A 22,392-nucleotide genomic window follows, 5' to 3' on the forward strand; every position below is an offset into this window, starting at 1 on the left:
GGTTGGTGGCATTTTAATCGAGATTAATAAAATTTATTCTGGGTTTACATGATTTTATATATAATGAATATGTATATGTGATTTAACGTGAAGCCAACTGTAGTGTTCGGCAACGGATGGCCGACGCTGCTAATGGAGACCGCTGGGGCTGATGGTGACACAGCTGGGACGGTTCTGCTCCTCACAGGTAGAGCTGGGCCCCAGGGCTACCAGTTCTGTTTATGTCAGGCTTCGTGTACCTTGTGTTGCAGGACTCAGAGCACAAGAGATTATTGTAGGACACGAGAGCTGTAGTTTTCTTTTCCTTTACTTGATGGTCCTTTCTCATTATATATTAGGATTTCTGAGCCACCACCGGTCTTCGTCCCATGTTTTCTTCTTTGTTAGATTGTACATTTGTCCCGTGGGTGTACCCACTGTTATTTCCTGCTAAATTGTATGCTTAATAAAGTTTTTTCTACTTTTTACTATTCTTGGCCTCTCTTTGATCGCTTTTTCTTGGTTCTCTGGTTTTTGTCTATTTGTTGTTGCGATTGGCCTGTGATATGTCCTGTCCTTTTTGCAGCCACTATTATGCATAGTCATTTGTCGACCTTAGATTAGATAATTACTTTTTTGATGAAATGCTGCTTTTATGTTCATTAAGATTTTTCCTCACAGGTAGAGCTGGGCCCCAGGGCTACCAGTTCTGCTTATGTCAGGCTTCGTATACCTTGTGGTGCAGGACTCAGAGCACAAGAGATTATTGTAGGACACAAGAGCTGTAGTTTTCTTTTCCTTTACTTGATGATTGATAGTACAGACCGGGGCACTGGTAACAGATCGTAATGGAGAGTCAAGCAGCTTGGAAGCAATTTTGGATACACCTGGCCAGGTAGGTATGGAGGCCTTCCTTTTGCGCTGACCTCCCATTTTCCTTGCTGCCTCACAGCTCACCCTCCTACTGCTAATTGTCTCCATTTTTAAAAACAAACCTTTGCCCACATGGCTGGCAGCTCGAGCCTATCACAAGTGCCGTTCGAGCCTATCACAGGTGCCGTTCCTTTGTGTCGGCTCCAGGCTCTGGTATGCTGCTGTGCCGCCGGGTATTAGATCGGGCCAGGAGACCTGCAGTCCCCTGCGCTCCGGATTTAGCTGCCGGGACCTCAGTACCCATGCAACCACGGTCTCTGGTATCTGGTTCCTAGTGCTCACCTCTGGGGCGAGTTTAATCACAGCTCCACTCCCCAGGTTCTGCTCGACTTCTCTCCTACTGATACCTGGTAAGGGGACCCCTCCTTGCTTTCAGGCATGACATTACTCCCTGTGAGGGAAGCAATACCACTGTGGCAACCGGACTCCTGGGGTGCCACAATCCCCCAAGCTCCCACTGCTCCATACTGTCTCCCCATGCTGCTTCCTCACTATACTGCACCCCTTCTCCAACTTTTCCCCTTCTGTAAATTGCCCCGACCATACTGTGCACTCACAATAACACCCCATCAATATAATTAAAGCCCCTACAACAGACCTGGGCAAGATGCGGCCCGCGGGCCGCATCCGGCCCGCCTGACGATTGTAAACGGCCCGCCGCCCCCGCTCAGCCAGCCGCCAGAGACAGTGCAGCTGCTGCGCGTCGCTGGTTCCCCTTCCCTTCAGCCACTCCAGCGCCTGTGCGCCCTGCATTCCAACTCCTGTCCGTGCGCCTGCGCCTGTGCCCCCTGCATTCTAACGCGCTGACTGCTGCTGGCACTTCCGCATCAGGGAAGCGTCAGCAGCGGTGGCGTCACTCAGCGTGACACAGGCTGCTGCGCTGCTCCGTTGCGCCAGACACCGGTGTCCTATGCGTGCATACATTATCCCCTCACAGGAGAGATTCCATTCTAGCCTCTACCTCACAGCACACCAACAAAATGGCGCTGATCCCCCTCCCACAGCTGTGACCTGGACAATCCAGGGGCTGCGTCCAGGTCATAGCTGGAGCACAGCTACTCTGGCAGCCAGGGCTGATGAGCTGCCATCAGTGACACTTTGGGAAGAGATCTCCGCTTCCTTTCTGATTTATTCCCCCGATGGCAGAGAAGGGGAGGGAGGATGAGGAGGGTAAGTTAAAAGGGAGGAGAGAGGGGAGGCTGCTGCACTCAGCACAGGCTGCTGCTGCTGGAAAGTTAAGTGCATTGTCTGCGCTCCATCACAGGCTGGCAGCTCACTATGCCCTGGCTGAGACGAGAGAGCACAACAGCAACTTTACTGCTCAGATAGCAGTGTCCGTGTGCCAGTGTGCCCGGGCTCACACACTGCAGCCTCGGCTCCTGCATTACCGTAACTACACTGGTGCTGCAGACCTATTGTCTCCAATTACCAACATATCTAGCAATAAGCGCCACTTCCTGCCATGCTCATCTACATCAGCCAGTATCCTGGGCTACACCCTGGGCATCACAGACCCCCCTATCCCCCCCCCCCCAGAGCATCACAGACGCCCCAGAGCAGACCTCGGTCTGTGGTAAGTGCTCGCGGGGACCGGGTGATGGAGGTGCCTGCCTGTCTGCATGCATGATAGGAGGGGGAGGGAGCAGCGGCCAGCCCTGGGGGGAATGCGGATGGGGGCAGCACAAACAGCACATTATGGGCCTGTGGGGCACATTTATCAGGAGTCAGGACAGTATGATGGGGGCACAAGTGACAAATCAGGACAGTATGGGGGCACAAGTGACAAATCAGGGCAGAATGGGCCCCATACTGTCCTTATTTGTCACTTGTGCCCCCATAGTAAGATAGCATATGTATACTACAGTATTGGGTAAAATGAGTTAATTATATTAGTCCGGCCCTCTAAAACCATCCAAATTTCTCATGCGGCCCCATGGCAAAATTAATTGCCCACCCCTGCCCTACAACCTGCGGCTCCAAGGAGCTCTTACCTTAACTTCTCTTTGCCGCTTGTTTATACGTCAGGGTGGGGAGCTGATGTTTGGTTTTTTTTGCCTCTGTCCCAGTACTCATGAATGCAATTGAATGCAGAAAGGTAATTGGCCTGTTACCAGCTCTCCAAGTGGACCGCCAGAAGTCCATCGTCAGGTCACATGTTGTACAGGTGTGCTATAAAGGCATACCCTGTTTAGGATCTGTATTTTTAAACCGAAGCAAAGTGTGCCTATAACTGTCACACTGGAAAATGCAGCTCTATACAGACAGTCTACTGATTTCTAAAGGGAACCATCATGTCCAGAAACACTATTTACCCACTGATATAAAGTTAATCATCAGGTAAATAGCGTTAAAATCATACCTACCTTACTGGAGCAGCGGAAACAATGAGAAAATGCACTTCAATTCTCCCTGTTCCTGATAGCTTCCAATCATAAAGTGATGGCTGTAGGGAGTGGTTACAGTCACAGATCACTACACAGTAAGCACGGCAGTAATCACTCCCCAGAATTTTGATTGACAGCCTCCTCTGCTCACACACATGCTGCAGAGCAGGCTGTCAGTGCCTTGGGAAGTGATTACAGCCACACATACTTTGTAATGACCTGTGATTGTTACCACTCCCAGCAGCTACTATAACTGGAAGCAAGCGGCTAAAGGAGAGTATAATTTCAGTTCCTCCTTTTAGCTGTTGCTCCATTAAGAAAGGCAGGCATAAATTTTAAAGGGACTGTCAGCACAGAAAGAATGACTGTTCAAACCAAGTACAGGCGCTCTGTGCATAATGGCGGGGCCAATCATTTAAAGACATCCTCCAACCTGCTTGTGTTGCCAAATATGGGGGGGGGGGTGATAGAGGGAAAATTATGCACTGAGTGCTTGTGCTTGGTATGAATAGTCATTGTGTTCCTTTACTGCTATTTACCTGCAGATCAATGCTGCTTTTGGGGTGGGAGGGCTACAATGATGATGTGGACAGGCTGAAATTCACATGAGGATGGGACACATTATTCAGCGAGTGGGGTCATTTCATTGGCGAAAAAAAAAAGTGTGAAGGAAGCCTGAATCTTCTTTTTTCCAAAGGTATACAAAATAGTTTCCACTCTTGAGTAAAACAATTAATGGGTTGGGGACACCAATTGTTAATTTTGTACAAGGCTCCATTCAGCCTAAACCTGGAAAGGAGGGGAAAAAATTAATCCTTAGTGAACAAAAGCTAGGGTTTGTCCCATTTTAGAAAATCTTGCGCCCTGTGTGGGGTTTGCTTTACTCACCGTCCCAGGTACAGGCATTGTTCCCAGCTTCCTAAATTGGCAGCGGTGAGATCACATCTGTAGTATGACAGCTAGTGATGAGCGAGTGTACTCGTTGCTTGGGTTTCCCTAGCACGCTCGGGTGATCTCCGAGCATTTGTTAGTGTTCGGAGATTAAGTTTTCATCGCCTACAGCTATTAGCCAGGCTGAGTACATGTGGGGGTTGCCTGGTTGCTAGGGAATCCCCACATGTAATCAAGCTGTCTAGTAGCTGTAAATCATTCTGCTGCGGTGATGGAAACTTAATCTCCGAACACTAACAAATATTCGGAGATCACCTGAGCAACGAGTACACTCGCTCATCACTAATGACAGCCAATCAGTGAGGTTAGCCGCTCTGTGACCAAAGAGTCCTGTCTATAAGGGAAGGACCACTGTGATCACTGCGGTGTTGCTATCAGTGTGTCACGAGTGGGAGAAGAGGGTTGCATTGACAATCCAACACAATGGGCAGCACTTTGAACACATTTTATAAGTGGTCATAAACTTGTAAATAACTAATGAAAAAAATAAAGTTACGTTAAAACCAAGCACACCATTGTGTTTCTTGTGAAATTCTCAAGAAGTATGTGTCACATGACCCTCTTCCCTCTGGAAAAAATAAAGTTGGATCCAAAATGGCCGACTTCAAAATGGCCGCCATGGTCACCACCCATCTTGAAAAGTTTTCCCCCTCCCAGATACTAATGTGCCACACACAGGAAGTTGATATCACCAACCATTCCCATTTTTATTTAGGTGTATCCATATAAATGGCCCACCCTGTATAATAACACTCTGCACTCGGGGAGAGGATTTTCTGAAAGGAAGTTGATTGCTCATTCCTACTCTCCTACCTGGTCAGACATTGGGAGTGGAGGGATGTGACTCCGTGCAGGGAGGTACAATTGTTCTGGCAAACACACATCAGATTTGGCAGGAAAGTATGCATGGAAACTATAACTAATGGCCCACTCAACCACCTATGACTATAATTGCTCTTTAGATAAATACACTAAGTATATACTGTGTTTTATAACTAGTTTTCCTTTCTTATTTTGATGGTGGAGATTTGTTGATGTTGGGTGTTTGTTCTGTGGTGTGACTGGTTTACACACAAGCAAGCTGTAGAAATTGAAATATTTTCTTCAAGTAATGTACAAAGTGGAGACTGTTCAGCAACGTTCATACATAAGTTCACATCATAAATGGGTGTATTCCCACACATTAGGTGTGCAAGGCAAAAATGTTTCTCCAGCTATTACATTGACCTCGTTGTAGACTAAACATTTCCACAAAAGCTAATATATCCTAATTCCATACTTCTGATTCCCACGTAATATGAGTACAGCAATGCCTTCTTTCCTTGTATGGCTGTGTTTCGAAGGACTTTAGATAACAGCTTCATTTCTCCTCTTGTCGATTTTCTTTTTTTGGTTTTCCATCTGTTGCTTATGAAGATTTTTTTTTTTCCATGTAGAGAGGCAATTGGCATGGTTTATCTCACGTCTTCACACACTTAGTGTTGGGTTGGTCAGGTGAGGGTCAGGCTGTGTTCACTGACTGCTCCCTACAATGGTCAGAAATGTAGAATATGACTGTGATATGCATGTATATCTAGATCAGGTGTGGGCAATTAATTTTCCTAAGGGGCCACATGAAAGACCGTGACTGTTGTGGAGCGAAGAACCAACAGGATGAAATCATTCTACTCAATATCGATATACTATAATTATTATATTATTGATAATTATATTAATATTAATTGTATCACTTAATATTGAGCAGAATTAAGTATGCTGACATCCCCTTTATATTGTTTGAACCTGAGTAGAGCCTCTTTTGTATATCGTATGAGCCCCCCCACAGCCCCTTGTATACTGTAAGAGCCCCCACACAGCCTCCCCTATATGCAGCATGAGTCCCACACGACCTCCCCCTTATGCAGCGTGAGCCCCACACCAGCCTCTCCCCATATGTTGCATGAGCTCTAAACAACCTGCCCCATATGCAGTATGAGCCCCACACAGCCTCTCCATATACACTGCATGAGCCCCACACAGCCTCTCCATATACACTGCATGAAGACCCCACAGCCTCCCCATATACACTGCATGAGCCCCACACAGCCTCCCCATATACACTGCATGAGCCCCACACAGCCTTCCTATATACACTGCATGAAGACCCCACAGCCTCCCCATATACTGCATGATGCCCCCATAGCCTCCCCATGTGCAGCATGACACCCCCTTAGGCTCCCAATGTGCAGCATGTCACCCCCATAGCCTCCCAATGTGCAGCATGTCATCCCCATATGCAGCATGTCACCCCATATTCAACACCATGTGCAGCATGTCACCCCAATGCAGTACCATGTGCAGCATGTCACCGCCATATGCAGCACCATCCGCAGCATTTCACCCCCTTATCCTCCCCATGCCCACCCAAATATCCCATACCCATGAAAAAAAAACAGCCAGATGGCCGGATGTGGCCGCACTTTACCCAGGTCTGATCTAGAGCATGTCCTTTGTTAGAGTGGTTGTCCGGTTTAGTAAACTTCTTTACATACACTGTTAGGTTATAGTTCTTGTGTCCTGCGCCTGGATTACACACACAACATCTTGACTTTCACGTGTGCTCGGTAATGCCTCATTTTCCCTATGGTGCCGCTGTAAAAAGATTGGACACGTGCGGCCACAGATTATAGCTCATCAATGGAGATTCCTTTCTAATCAGCCTGTTGTTAAGAGACACTTAAAACAAGAAGTGATTTTGCAACTAAAAATGGAATAGATGATGATCCAACAAATAAGGTCCACTAGTCCGCTATAGCACATCATTAAGGTCCACTAGTCCGCTATGGCACATCATCTTCACCGGTTTGAACTTTAGTCATCAGTAAACACTATCTATGGATAGGTATGGTATGGATATTAAAAGGGAACTCTCATTTCATAAAATGATGGAAGAATGGGGCCCATCTGGTGCTGTTGCGAATGGTGAGATGGCCACACAAGAGCAGCTCTTTCCATTCACTTATGTAGAAGTTCCTCCATGCATTTTACGGTCAGCTCTCCATTCACAGTAGCACAAAACTGGGTCCTGTTCTGGATAAAGTAATATAGTAACATAGTTATTAAGGTTGAAGGAAGACCATCTAGTCCATCTAGTTCAACCCATAGCCTAACCTAACATGCCCTAACATGTTGATCCAGAGGAAGGCAAAAAAAAACCATGTGGCAAAGAGTAAACTCCACATTGGGGAAAAAAATTCCTTCCCGACTCCACATACGGCAATCAGACTAGTTCCCTGGATCAACACCCTATCAAGGAATCTAGTATATATAACCTGTAGCATTATACTTTTCAAGAAAGGCATCCAGTCCCCTCTTAAATTTAAGTAATGAATCACTCATTACAACATCATACGGCAGAGAGTTCCATAGTCTCACTGCTCTTACAGTAAAGAATCTGCGTCTGTTATTATGCTTAAACCTTCTTTCCTCCAGACGTTGGAGATGCCCCCTTGTCCCTGTCTCAGGTCTATGATTAAAAATATCATCAGAAAGGTCTTTGTAATGTCCCCTCATATATTTATATATGAAAATAAGATCACCCCTTAGTCTTCGTTTTTCCAAACTGAATAGCCCCAAGTGTAATAATCTATCTTGGTATTGCAGACCCCCCAGTCCTCTAATAACCTTGGTCGCTCTTCTCTGCACCCGCTCCAGTTCAGCTATGTCTTTCTTATACACCGGAGACCAGAACTGTGCACAGTATTCTAAGTGTGGTCGAACTAGTGACTTGTATAGAGGTAAAATTATGTTCTCCTCATGTGCATCTATGCCTCTTTTAATGCATCCCATTATTTTATTTGCCTTTGTAGCAGCTGCCTGACACTGGCCACTAAATATGAGTTTGTCATTCACCCATACTCCCAGGTCTTTTCATTGACGGTTTTGCCCAGAGTTTTAGAATTAAGCACATAGTTATACATCTTATTACTTCTACCCAAGTGCATGACCTTACATTTATCCCCATTAAAGCTCATTTGCCATTTATCAGCCCAAGCTTCTAGTTTACATAAATCATCCTGTAATATAAAATTATCCTCCTCTGTATTGATTACCCTGCAGAGTTTAGTGTCATCTACAAATATTGAAATTCTGCCCTGAATGCCCCCTACAAGATCATTAATAAATATGTTAAAAAGAAGAGGGCCCAATATTGACCCCTGTGGTACCCCACTGCTTACCGCGACCCAGTCCGAGTGTGCTCCATTAATAAACACCCTTTGTTTCCTATCCCTGAGCCAGCTCTCAACCCACTTACACATATTTTCCCCTATCCCCATTATTCTCATTTTATGTATCAACCTTTTGTGTGGCACCGTATCAAAAGCTTTTGAAAAGTCCATGTACACTACGTCCACTGGGTTCGGTTGGTGTAGTCCTGAACTCACCTCTTCATAGAAACTGATCAGATTAGTCTGACATGAACGGTCCCTAGTAAACCCGTGCTGATACTGGGTCATGAGGTTATTCCTCTTCAGATACTCCAGTATAGCATCCCTTAGAATGCCCTCCAGGATTTTACCCACAGTAGAGGTTAAGCTTACTGGCCTTACCGAGTTCAGTTTTTGTCCCCTTTTTGAATATTGGCACCACATTTGCTATACGCCAGTCCTGTGGCACAGACCCTGTTATTATGGACTCTTTAAAGATTAAAAATAATGGTCTATCAATGACTGTACTTAATTCCTGCAGTACTCGGGGGTGGATCCCATCCGGGCCCGGAGATTTGTCAATTTTAGTGATTTTTAGACACCGCCTACATTACATGTTCAGAAGTAGGACCTGCATTTATCGCAGTCATACTGTATATTTTACAATTATCAGAAATCGGAATACCCCCTCAAATAGAATATTTAAGTTGTAGAATATTGTTCTCTAACTGGAGTAAAATCTTTCATAGCTACAGATGATTATAATGCAAATAATACCGCCATACAAAATCTAAATAATACTACTATATGGTCCCAGGTAACGCTGCTGTATATTTCTCACCCAGAGCACTAAATCTCTTAGGTTTCATGAAGGGGTCCAGTCCTCCTGGTAAACTGATGCACCTGGCGAGTGATCAGTTTGCAGCATGCTAAGACCTGCGCTGATCGAATTCAGCTAATCCCAAATATGGCCAGAATGAGGTTGCCAATTTCAAGGAACTTAATTTGCCTATTACAAAATATGGGCAGATAGCTGGCGCTATACAAAGCGCTATCTTAGCTATAGCATAGTTTGAACAAAACTAGAAAAAAAATATATAATTTTAATAGTTTAGGTCTAGTATTATTTCCCCTGGAGAAAAGACAAGATGACCGTGGCAGCAGTTATAAATTGTTTGCTACAGCATTTGGCTCAGTGATGATTATAAAGTATATTAATGTCAAATATTGGAGTTTCACGTTGTGTCAGTGCTGTGGGAACATTGTATTTCTCCTGTGTTGCAGTGTCAATAAATCGATAAGAAGCTTTTACTGCAGTTGTGTTGCGTTCTAGTTTGGTACTGTGAGCCTCAGACTTGAAGTGAGCAATAATAGATAATAGAGCAATTGATGGGGCTCTGCAGATCAAGAAAAGGTCCATGCTCTCGAAATATTCCTATCCTGCTAACAAATCGGTGTTAATAGTCTTTGTGGTCTGTTATAGGGAGTGCCACCCTCTTTTCTTACTAGGCCCATATATTTGGTGGCATAAGGGCCCGGATCACTAAACAAACTCGCTAACCAATAGCAACATATAACAGTGGCATCCCCATTGCCTGCCGCTGTTAGAGGAGTTGTGGTCGCGCTTGGGCAGATGTTTCCATTCATTACTGTGGGAGTTTTGCAGATTGCCGAACATGCCTGACTTCTCGCCTCACCACTGACAGAAGCATTACAGTGGGGCGCTGTATTCAAAATGAAAGGATTCATCGGACATTTATGGTATATCTAGTGTACGTGCCATAAATGTGAAAGATGGAAATAACACTTTTATAACATGAAGTGCTGCAGAGTGAACTGTCAATCAAAGTGTCAGGGTGTGCATACAACTGCCACACCATGTGACTGAAAGCCAATGGAGAAATAAACTTCCTTTTCTCCTGGTAGCCGCACTTTCAGTGCACAGGCCAGACAGTATTCGAATACTATTAAACTCCAGATTAACGCTATATCTGCAAGTTGGTATCGTTTTTTGGACATAACAGGTTCCCTTTAAACTCTAAAAAGAAAAAAGGTTGCCATATTCTGACTATTAAATTTCTAATTGTTACACCATAACCATCGTCCAATTTCTGCCTCCTTCCGGCAAACAAATTGTGCTCGATTATAGCATGAGTTGGCAGCAATAGTTGGCAGTTAAATGGTCTTATGGGTGGCAGCTTTCTCGGGTGTATGGATACATTTAAAGATTTATGCTCAGTTTTAAAGTTATCCCTTGGGGTGCTTCCATATTCCTTTCTCGCCCAAGTTCAGTGGTCCTGTTGAGGCTTGTGTCCCACAAAGCACGATTCGAGAATATGCTCCGACGGGGTCATTGACTATAATGGTGCCAACAGAGTCAATGTGCTCTCTGTCGTGAATCATTTTCGGGCATATATGGCTACTGGACGAGGACAATGTAGACGTAGTAGATGCTCGCATACGCCTACTTGAGGTTGACGCTGTAGATGTAGTAGACACTCCATTTTGATGAGGCTCCCAGCATTCTAGAAGTTGTACCCTTTACAAAGGATAAGAAAGAACTGCAAAACTTTTATGAACGTTTATGAACAACCTGACATTCACAATTTCCTACACAAAAAATTTGAGAACTATTATGATATTCGCAGAGAGCTACGGGATCCCTTTATGTTCTTTGAAGCAGCAATGGCCTAAAGGTATGAGAACAGCCATAACCATGACTTCCAATGTAATCACAGTAAAGTTTTTTGCTGCTAACAAGATTATCATAAAAATAAAATGTCAGGGCTGAATATAGCAATTATACTGAACATGTGAATATAGACATTAACTGGAGGGTCATTTTAACAGTTCCTATTCTCGTAAATCTGCACTTCCATTAATTTTGACATTTTGATTCGAAGGCATGGCCATTTAAACTACACTTTTTACATTTTCCAAGACCAATACTTATTGCAGAGTTGTTGTGAAAAAGTGTTTTCTAGAATGACGGTCTTCAGAAAGAAGAAAGCTAGCATGTATTGGATATAAGGAAAATGAAAATCAGATGCTAGAAGCTTCTGGGTACAATGCAAACTTTACCCCCACACTTTCACCTAAGTGTGATAGGATGAGAGGACTAAGGATAGACCTTTTTTGGTCCATCCAGGCATCAGAGCCTGGATTTGACTTGCTGTTTCTGCACACCTATAGGTATATCTTTACAAGCCATGAGAATGACCTGAAATGCCCGCCAGGGCAGCAGGGTACTTGGTACCGGGTCCGGTACTTAAAGAGGATGTCACGGTGGCTGCGACCCGGTCCGTGGCCCTGAGCGCCTAATTAAAGGGGAAAGGTCTTTTAAGGGGGATTGTGAATAAAGTCTATTGTTCGTAATGCCACCTGTGGTTCAGTCAGTAGGGACTGATGCTGCTTAAAGGGGTCCTCTGGGGTGATGATATGGCGGCTAGATGGTAATGCTTTCCACAGGTGAAGCGGGATCCCCAGGGCTCCCAAGGTATGTGGCAAAGATGGTGTATGCCAACGAATAAGTGGAGGACATGTGTTGTAAAGTCTTTACCTGGTTTACTGTTGTTAGCAGGCCACAGTCCAGGGTTCCAGGCACAGGTGGTGATGTGGTCCGGCCGGCTTGGAGGCAAAGTTGATCTCTCTCCCTGGTGAGGTCCGTAAGCCTTTCCTACTTGGGCTAAGATGGCGAGGTTCTCTGCTGCTTGTAGCTTGCTGGCAAGGAATCCTCTCTCTCCTGTCCTGGGACAGTTACCCGCATGACAAGCAGCTTGAGCTGTTTTACAGGGACTCTATCATGCCCTGGGCTCTTCAGGTGCTGCTGCGTCTCAGGTGTGATGTGGGCTAATCACCTAAAGATCTTAGCCCTCCGTTTCTGCTAAGTGTCCCAGAGTCCCACTAAAGCCTCGGGCTCCCGGTGCCCGGTTACTGCGCTCTGGCTCTGAGGGTGCCTGGTCACAGTTCCCCCTGAGCCCTTTTCCACTACTGTGCTCCTTTCCTCTGTAGCTCCACCACATACAACCCTTCAGGTTATCTCTCTTTCCAGAGGCTGCAGCTCTCACATGGCTGCCAGGCCTCTGTCTGTTCCAGACGTCCTTCCTCTATCTCTCCCTCCTGGAGACTAACTGTCTCCCTCCACTCTCTCTCTCTCTGACTGGCTAGCTCCTCCACCAGACCAGGACATATATCCATATTTGAGGGAAGCTCCCCTGAATCCGGGTCCTGAGCTCCCACTCCTGGCCTGGATTCAGAATGTGTTGTTTGTGGGTGCCTTACCTGGTGAAGGAAATTCCCATTGCCTCCAATCATGATATCGCCCTCTTCGAAAGGAAGGCAACGTCACTGCAACAACCGGTTACCTGGGGTGTTGCAGACCTAGTTTGTGCAAATGCATGTACTATTACTATGCTATGTGAATAAAGTTACTACATCAACATTAGATTTATAGTTTAGTGTTGTATTATAGAATTTTGTTTTTCAGAGCTCATTGTTTTGGGATGTTTCCTTCAACCTCTTTGTAAAGCAGATATTATTCCTTGGTTCTTATAGCCTTATACAATGGATTCTAAATATTTTTTTCCTCCAAAGAATAATTTCTCAAAATTTTTTTAAAAAAAGCAAACAAAAAAAAAAAGATTGCTTTTTCACTTTTTTGAATTGACCGCTAAGTGTTAAACCTCCTATTGCCAATAAAGAGATCCCTGTTGGGTGGTGGATGTAGAAGGCAATAAAAACAATGCATGCCACCATATAGTCTGATTTCCAAAACGTAGTGCCACCAAGTTTTTGGAGATCCACGGATAATCATTGACAGATATTGGGAAGCATACTATACTAAGTTAGAATCTAATATTTGTGGTCTATCTTATGAAACTACTGTATATACGGTATTATACACCACCTACACCCCCCCACCTTGACCAAGAATAACACTATGGGTCAGATTTACTAATCTTGAGTAATATAGGGACAACAACACGGAATGAGACTAGATTGTACTAAATTGAATACAATGGTGGATGCTGCTTGATACATTTAGACCTCTCATATTTAATGTTACACCTAAGGGACACCCCAAAATGTACGGAAGACTATAAATTAAAAAATAGCATTTAACTATTTTTTTTCATTCAGTCCCAGTTCCGGCACACAACCAATATGATCTGTGCCAAAAAAAAACTAATGTACTAGTGATACTTAATATAATTGTGCCCCTAGGCGCATCTATACAGTTTATTGCTGATTGTGTCTATAGATTAGCGTAATCATTCCAGATCAGATTTTCCAACTGGACTGTAAATAAAAATCAATGCAGATGGTACACAGCCGTTTGTGCCCGCGGCTCAGCTCAGAGCTTCCAGGTTACAATCTCTATCTTGTCTGTGTCACAAACTGACGTGAAGTAATGGAGAATAAATATTGTATTCAGAGCAATTAGGATAAATTGTACTTAGTTGCATGACCGATCTAAGTCAAGCAAGATCAGTGTTTTCAATTGATTAATAAGTTGCTTATCTCCATCCTTATATGATGGTTCTTAACCTTGTCGGTAAGTCATTCTTTAAATAAAGTTGCTTTGTTTTTGACACTTCCTGGTATTTGATTAAGCTTTGATACAATCATGTGTAGATTATATGCATTTTTAGTGCGTTTCCGCAGCAGAAAAATAACAGAGGGCATAAGATTTCTATAAATCCCACCTATTTTTTCTGGAGCTGTGAGACACTCCCTGGGCTTTTTTTGGGTTGAGTGGCAACCAAAACGAGTCTGGTAACTAATGTCTTTCCTAGCCTTGACTCTGGCATTGGTCCTGGATTGGTTGATGCCCTGTATATCAGGGACGGACATACAATTTGTGTCCCCTGTACAGCCAGCGCTGGGGCCTGATGGTTAAGGAGGTCACTTCTATCCCCAAAGCAGTTGGATTTTGATGATCTATTGGGCTGCAAAGGGCCCATATATATTTTTTTTGCACAGGGGCCCTCTTATGTCTGTTTCCGCTCCTGCTGTGTATTAGCTTTCACTGACATAACCACCTTATTATGGTTTATAATACAGTGCCCCTAAAATATTAGATTAGGAATACGAGCTCCAGGTTCCTAAACCATCAGGCCAATGGCACCCACTTTTAGTACCATAATGAGAAGTGAGTGAGCCGGAACCTAACCAGCTACTCGTTCAGCTGCATGCCTTGTGGCAAACTGATGTATGCGGGCACATCTGGTTGTTTGTGGTCCCGGGATGGCGCACTATACCCATTATTATAGATTACCAACTGTTGACTGAGCCTATCACTTTTATGATGGGATTACATTGGAGACTGCTTTTTGTACTTAGACCATTCACCAGCCTTCTTTACTGGGTATAAATATCTACTTTTTCCACATTTTATGGATTCATCAGAGGAAAGGATGTTGAATTTATCAGGAAACCTTGCCCATGGAGCATCTGGTATCTGAAGTTCAGTTTTCTGTTGTCCTTTGTGACTTCTCACTCCTCATTGCTGTTTTACATTCGCTGGGGTAATAATAAATGGGCCGTGCAGTCGTATTATATCACATTTTGGCAGTAAGGGTTCTGCAAGGCTGCATCCATATTGATTGTAAATCTGCCGAAGAGCGAACCCTATTATGTAATATATGATTATCTGCTGCCATCATTCATTCAGGAATTTTTTTTGTACTGTTGGAAGATACAAATCACTTCCAGACTTGGACCTTTCCTTCACATTCAGAGATGATCTCATTATTTCAGATTCATATTGAAATGTGTGGATGATTATTTCTGAGTTATGTCTAGAACAAAAGAAGGCAAGCACGGTGGCTCAGTGGTTAGCACTACAGCCTGAAGTCCGGGGTTCAAATCCCACCAAGGACAACATCTGCAAGGAGTTTGGATGTTGTTCGGTGTTTGGTGGGGGTTCTCCGGATTCCTCCCACACTACAAAGACATACTGATAGGGAATCTAGATCATGAGCCCCATGGGGACAGTGATGATGATATTTGTGCTGTGGAATATGATGGCGATATGTAAGCAACAAATAATAAAGAAAAAAAATCTAGGTTGAACAGCGAGAGATCAATCATGTGACTCTTAATGGTTCTCATCTGCTGATGTACAGTACACACAAATGACTAGACCATAGACTAACATTTTCAGAGGATTTGACACATGAAGCAGTGCAGTCTAACTCATTCAGAGTTTTGGGGGGTTTTTTGTAACTTATTTTTGTATGTTACTGATTCAAAAAGAGGCTGGCACCGCACTGACATGAGACATGCTGCAAAACACATAGCCCCCCGATTCATTACAGCTTTCAAGCCAGATTTCTGGCATAAAGCTTTGAAAAGTTGCAAAATTTATGAGCAAATTGGTGCCAAAATTTTAAGAATTTTGATGACCGTTTCTCCAAGCTCTGACAAAATAGGTGGGGAGAAACACCACAGGTCATCTAATTCAAGCATGCCCATGTTTATTCCAACAATGCTGGTCTTGTTTAATTGTCCCATAGTTTTTTAGGAAGAGCAGAGACCCTTTCAATGCCACATAATTGTCAAGTTGTTCACGTGCAATTCCTTTTCATATATATTTTTTTCTTCCTTATTTTATACATTTACACTGATTCACTGACTATTGATGTTCTTTACTGTCAGATAATACTGTGCCTCTGAAGATCCTCTATGAGGAGTATGGCAGCAGTCTGACCCAGGACAACACGATCAAAGTGGTGGCTCTTCTCCATGACTATTCTAATAATGATATTCTTCTTGCTGTGAGAGACATTTATGTGAAAAACCCCGACATCAAAGTGAGGGTAAGTCTGAATGAAAAAAAGTGCATTTATCTTCATTGGTTTATACTCTCAGACTGCCAAGAAAATCTATTTTGAATTATTATTAACATAACTCACGTTTTTTATAGCGTGATCTTATTCCACCCAGATTGTATCTATTCACAAGTGAAGCTGTCATCATTGATGGCAGGAAGCCATAGAAAGGCAATAAAAGGGGTACGCTAGGACTTATAGGTGTTCATTTCTTTTTACAGGAAATTGCCTATCTGGATCAGCCATTATATTCCGTATGTGGTTGCAAACAAGGTCGTGTGACCGAAATGTTGGCCCATTGTTGCTTTGGTTTTCTATTCTACATTGCCATCCACAGGATAAGTGACAACTTACTGATCACAGCCCCGTAGAGAATGAATAGAGCAGCGGTCGGGCGTCCAAAGTGACATTCCAGGGATAAAAATTCCCTACTCTGCGGATCAGTGTGGGCCTAGTAGGCCCTCCCCAATCAGTAAGTTGTCACCTACCCTGCCCATGTGTCTTAACTATTTTTTTAACAGAACAATTCTTTTAATAATGATGAGCTAGCCTCAGGATAGGCCATCAATGTTAGGTGGTGGTCCTGGAGGTAAGAAATCCACCAATCGGCACAATTAAGGGACACAACAGCTTATGTTACAGCCAACCATGTTTCCTGCAATGTCATAAACCATCTAGAGTCCTTAAAGGGAACGTTATTAACCTGCGGATATTGGGTTAACCTGATTTTTAATAGCATTTTGAACCTGCCCAGTATCCGCACTCAGACCCCCGCTGCCAGGAGGAAATTTACTTTATTCCTCCCAGTAGCTTTCCAGTGTCAGTCACGGGGACGGAGCCGGCATGGGTTCAGTCACTGCTCTGTGCATCTATGTGGTGGCTGTAGCTGGACACCCAGCACTGACTGACAGCAGCTTAGCATTAGGGCCAGCTGTCAGTCAGTCCATGGGGGGGCGGTTACAACCACTGCTCTCTGTACAGAGAGCGGATGACTCAAACCGTGTCAGTGTCGCCCCGTGACCAGGAGGAATAAAGCTAGTTTCCTCACAGCAGCAGGGGGCGTAAGTGACGGCACCCAGTAGGTTCGAAACGCTATTGACCTGCAGATTAACCTCATATCTGTGGGTTAATAGCTTTTTTAACATGACAGGTTTGCTTTAACCCTGCTGTTCTGTTCGGTCTGGGGAGACCTATTTTGAACTTTGGTATTTTTTGGGGTGTTCAAGATGCGGTTCTGAAACTTGTGGTTGATTGACTTAAATGAGGATGGGTCGGTCGGCCACGGGTTTCAGAGCCGCATCTTGAATATTTTAAAGAATATTGAAGTTCAAAGTCGGTCATTTTTGACCAACAGAACAGCAGGGTTAAGTGTTTCACACTCACCAATGACCAGTTTGATACTGAGGGAGAACTGACTATACACTGCCTGCTAGCCATAGCATACAGAGCACAATATGGCACAATTAGTCCTGTATTGTAGGCTTTTTGAAGAAAGAGCTTTTGAAGGGTGCCCAAATGATCTCGGGATACAACAATTGTCTGAAAATGGCACACTGATGGCACTAATAATGATTTGGCTCTAATGAGAATGGGAGGAGAGCTATAGTTTGCAAGTTTTGTTGAGAAATATCTCTTGGCTTGTATAATGTACAGGGCCATTATGTAATAATCACTAATTTATTAAAATGGTGACGATATTTGGGCTAGGAACAGATGAGTACACCTCCCTCTTCTGTGTAATACCTCAACCTAAGCTTGCAATACTGGACATGCATGGGATCTTTTGTTAAGCTCTGGACTTTCCTTACAAAATCACTTTGTCAGGTTGACATGGATTTCACAAAAGGAGCCAAAACAATAATTATGATGCCTCAGGGATTAAATAGTCAGAATGCTATATTTATTTTTTTAGTGTAGTAGGGCAGCTGTCAATCGCATCGCTGTTTGTGGCCAGGCGGACTCGGCTGCTGCACCTGTGCTGTCATCTTGACATATCGCATTTACCAACAATTTGTTTGGGTGGGACGTTCTGGATAAACTCTCAATCAGATCCCCAGGAGGACAAGTATAGTGTGTTTTAGTAGTGAATATGTTTATACATGTTTCTTACATTGTAGATCAGAATTTCCTGCTGGTTTATGACATCACTTACCCGTGTAATGACCCAAATCAAGCTGTGGATGTGCTCTGCAGGGACTGAGCTGTGCAGCTTCAGATGTTCTGATGACTGAATTTGGCAGATCCCTCTAGTCTTCGAAGAGTGACATAATTCCGTTATGCTACGTTTCTTAGCTCTTACCCATGTCTAGCATTAAGGGGGTACATCATTGAGACTGTCTATCAGCAACCTATTTCTATGTCGCAACAGTCTTGGAAGATATCTCAATAAACAGTTAAAGCCACATACTCCTAAACCCTTCATCCAATTTTAATGTGGATACCCTCAAATGAAAGCTGAAAGTCTGATCTTCAACTGCATCTGAGTTGTTTTGTTTAAAATTCATTGTGGTAATGTCTATAACCAAAATTAGAAAAATGTTGTCTCTGTCCAAATATATATGGACCTAACTGTAGAGTAAGCATTGCCATTATACTCATTTTTCTGTACAGTATCCTCAAACTTTCAATTAACAGCTGAAGTTCTTCACTTAGGACAGAGACCAAGTTTGCTGTCTAACAAAATTCCCCAAAACTGAAAAGTTAAAGTAACTCTACTAATCGGACCCTGCTTTATTTTTACCAGGTATTGGGAGAGCCCAAACAACAGAGGAAGCTGGTTGCCGAGCTTTCCATTAAGAATCCTTTACCAGAACCCCTGGTTGGATGTAGCTTCACTGTGGAGGGAGCCGGTCTGACTGATGGACCTGTAGTTAAGGAACTGTAAGTATGATAATGCGTGTGGCATCGGAATCATGAACACTTAGTGTGTGTTATATATATACAGTATATATATATAAGTGTGGGGAAATTAATCTTGTCCAAATCCCCAACTACATTTGCTTAAATAAACCCCAGGCTTGCAATGAATCTTCACCATGCTTCACTGTTGCCTGAAGACACTCATTATTGCATTGCTCTCCAGCCCTTCGGCAAACAAACTGCCTTCTATTACAGCCAAATATTTCACATTTTCACTCATCACTCCAGAGCTCCTTCTCTAATTTTTCTGCACACCAGTTCCTATGTGTTCATGCATAGTTAGGTCGCTTAGCATTGTTTCCAGTATGAAGGCCCCACAGCCCCCCTCTTATACGGTGTGATGGCCTCACTGCCCCCCTATACATGATTTGATAGCCCCACTACACATGGTATACTGGCTCCACAACATCCCCAATCTACGATATGATGGCCCAACAGCACTTTCTGACACAATGTAATGCCCCACATACCCTCCATATGCAAGATGATGGCCCTATAGCCCTATACACAGTATGATGGTCCCACAGCTCCCCCCAGGTATCATGCACTCACGCACCCCTTAAATGCAGGATGATGGCCACATTTCCCCCTGTGATCAGTATGATAGTTCAAAAAACCCTTATACACAGTATGACCCCAAAGCCACCTACACACAGTATGATGGTCGATGGCAACCTTATACACATTATATGTCACAAGGGTGCAACGCCCCCATGGTGGACCTGGAGTTAGAAAGTCATAACGGGTAATGAAGCGTAGGCCCTCTTTAGAGACTGTGTGATTTGTGTCCTATTTTAAATAGATTTCCTTTCCATTAGTGGTGGCTGGGAACATACACGTTGTTAATCCCAGCTACAACATGTCATCCCACAACATATATATTAGCTCGGAGCATTCCTTCCTTGCTCGTGAAATAAACTTCTTCCTGAAAAGTGTTGAGCTGTGTAGTTGGAGTTGGGAGTATAGTTGAAAGTTCTATGTGTGGTAGGCTCATTAGAGTTTATCTTCTTTTCCCTATTTCTATTTGGTTTGATTGTTCCTCCCTTTCCCCTACCTTTCTCCCTATTTTTGGTAAATATTTTGTATGATAGTGGTTTTCAGTTATCCATGTCTGTCTTTGTGTCTGGTTTCCCTTATATTTCTGTCCCATGACTCATGGGGTGTGGGAGAGGATTGATTAGAGTTTAACAGGAGCATAGTAAGGTCGGAAACCCATTCCTCTCTAACATAAAGAGTAGGGTTGAGCGAAACGGATCGGACAAATTCAAAAATCGCCGACTTTCGGCAAGGTCGGGTTTCATGAAACCCGACCCGATCCTAGTGTGGGATTGGCCATGAGGTCGGCGATCTTCGCGCCAAAGTCGCGTTTCGCATGACGCGTTCAGCGCCATTTTTCAGCCAATGAAAGAGGACGCAGAGTGTGGGCAGCGTGATGACATAGGTCTCGGTCCCCACCATTTTAGAGAAGGGCATGACAGTGATTGGCTTGCTTTCTGCGGCATCACAGGGGCTATAAAGGGGCATGCACGCTGACCGCCATCTTACTTCTGCCGATCGTAGCATAGGGAGAGGTTGCCGCAGCTGCATCAGAAGAAGGGATATAGTTAGGGAGGGAAGATTAAGCCCCGAAACTGCTTTTGCTGTAGCAATATCCACTGTCCAACACCACCATTTTTTTGCAGGGACAGTGGAGGCTATATTTTTGTGCATCATCTCTGTAGCTTATTAGGCTGCCTTATAAGGCTCCCTAATAGCGGCATTGCTGTTTGCACGCCGCTGTGCAAACCAACTGCTTTTTTAAAAGCAAAAATCCTGTTGCTCCTTTCTGCACAGTTATCTTGTTTATTTGTCCACACTTTTGTGTGCAGCAGTCCTTTTTATTGCTGCCATACTTGTCCTGAGATCATTGTAGGGAGATTGAAATTGTACTACAGTCCTTGTATTTTTTCATATATCTTCCAGCCACTTTCTGCCACTTACATTGTGTTGTTTTATGCACAGGGCCTGAGGTTTGGTTTAGTCTCCCCCAAAAAAGTGAGATTCAAATGATCACAAAGTGGATACAGTTAGGGCCAGAAATATTTGGACAGTGACACAAGTTTTGTTATTTTAGCTGTTTACAAAAACATGTTCAGAAATACAATTATATATATAATATTGGCTGAAAGTGCACACTCCCAGCTGCAATATGATAGTTTCCACATCCAAATCGGAGAAAGGGTTTAGGAATCATAGCTCTGTAATGCATAGCGTCCTCTTTTTCAAGGGACCAAAAGTAATTGGACAATGGACTCTAAGGGCTGCAATTAACTCTGAAGGCGTCTCCCTCGTTAACCTGTAATCAATGAAGTAGTTGAAAGGTCAGGGGTGGATTCCAGGTGTGTGGTTTTGCATTTGGAAGCTGTTGCTGTGAGCAGACAACATGCGGTCAAAGGAACTCTCAATTGAGGTGAAGCAGAACATCCTGAGGCTGAAAAAAAAGAAAAAATCCATCAGAGAGATAGCAGACATGCTTGGAGTAGCAAAATCAACAGTTGGGTACATTCTGAGAAAAAAGGAATTGACTGGTGAGCTTGGGAACTCAAAAAGGCCTGGGCGTCCACGGATGACAACAGTGGTGGATGATCGCCGCATACTTAATTTGGTGAAGAAGAACCCGTTCACAAGATCAACTGAAGTCCAGAACACTCTTAGTGAAGTAGGTGTATCTGTCTCTAAGTCAACAGTAAAGAGAAGACTCCATGACAGTAAATACAAAGGGTTCACATCTAGATGCAAACCATTCATCAATACCAAAAATAGACAGGCCAGAGTTAAATTTGCAGAAAAACACCTCAAGAAGCCAGCTCAGTTCTGGAAAAGTATTCTATGGACAGATGAGACAAAGATCAACCTGTACCAGAATGATGGGAAGAAAAAAGTTTGGAGAAGAAAGGGAACGGCACATGATCCAAGGCACACCACATCCTCTGTAAAACATGGTGGAGGCAACGTGATGGCATGGGCATGCATGGCTTTCAATGGCACTGGGTCACTTGTGTTTATTGATGACATAAGAGCAGACAAGAGTAGCCGGATGAATTCTGAAGTGTACCGGGATATACTTTCAGCCCAGATTCAGCCAAATGCTGCAAAGTTGATTGGACGGCGCTTCATAGTACAGATGGACAATGACCCCAAGCATACAGCCAAAGCTACCCAGGAGTT

General features: G+C 43.8%; 1 protein-coding gene across 1 annotated transcript in view; it reads left to right on the top strand.

Moving 5' to 3' along the window:
• TGM2 (transglutaminase 2) overlaps positions 1-22,392 on the top strand; it is a 73,032-nt gene that overhangs the window by 43,594 nt on the left and 7,046 nt on the right. Inside the window, exons 11-12 of the mRNA XM_069752275.1 lie at positions 16,094-16,254; positions 19,010-19,146. Of these exons, the coding sequence (XP_069608376.1) occupies positions 16,094-16,254; positions 19,010-19,146 (298 nt within the window). The remainder of the gene's footprint in view (positions 1-16,093; positions 16,255-19,009; positions 19,147-22,392) is intronic.

The sequence above is a fragment of the Ranitomeya imitator genome, chromosome 2 (assembly GCF_032444005.1).
Source record: "Ranitomeya imitator isolate aRanImi1 chromosome 2, aRanImi1.pri, whole genome shotgun sequence".
NCBI classification, from domain to species: domain Eukaryota; kingdom Metazoa; phylum Chordata; class Amphibia; order Anura; family Dendrobatidae; genus Ranitomeya; species Ranitomeya imitator.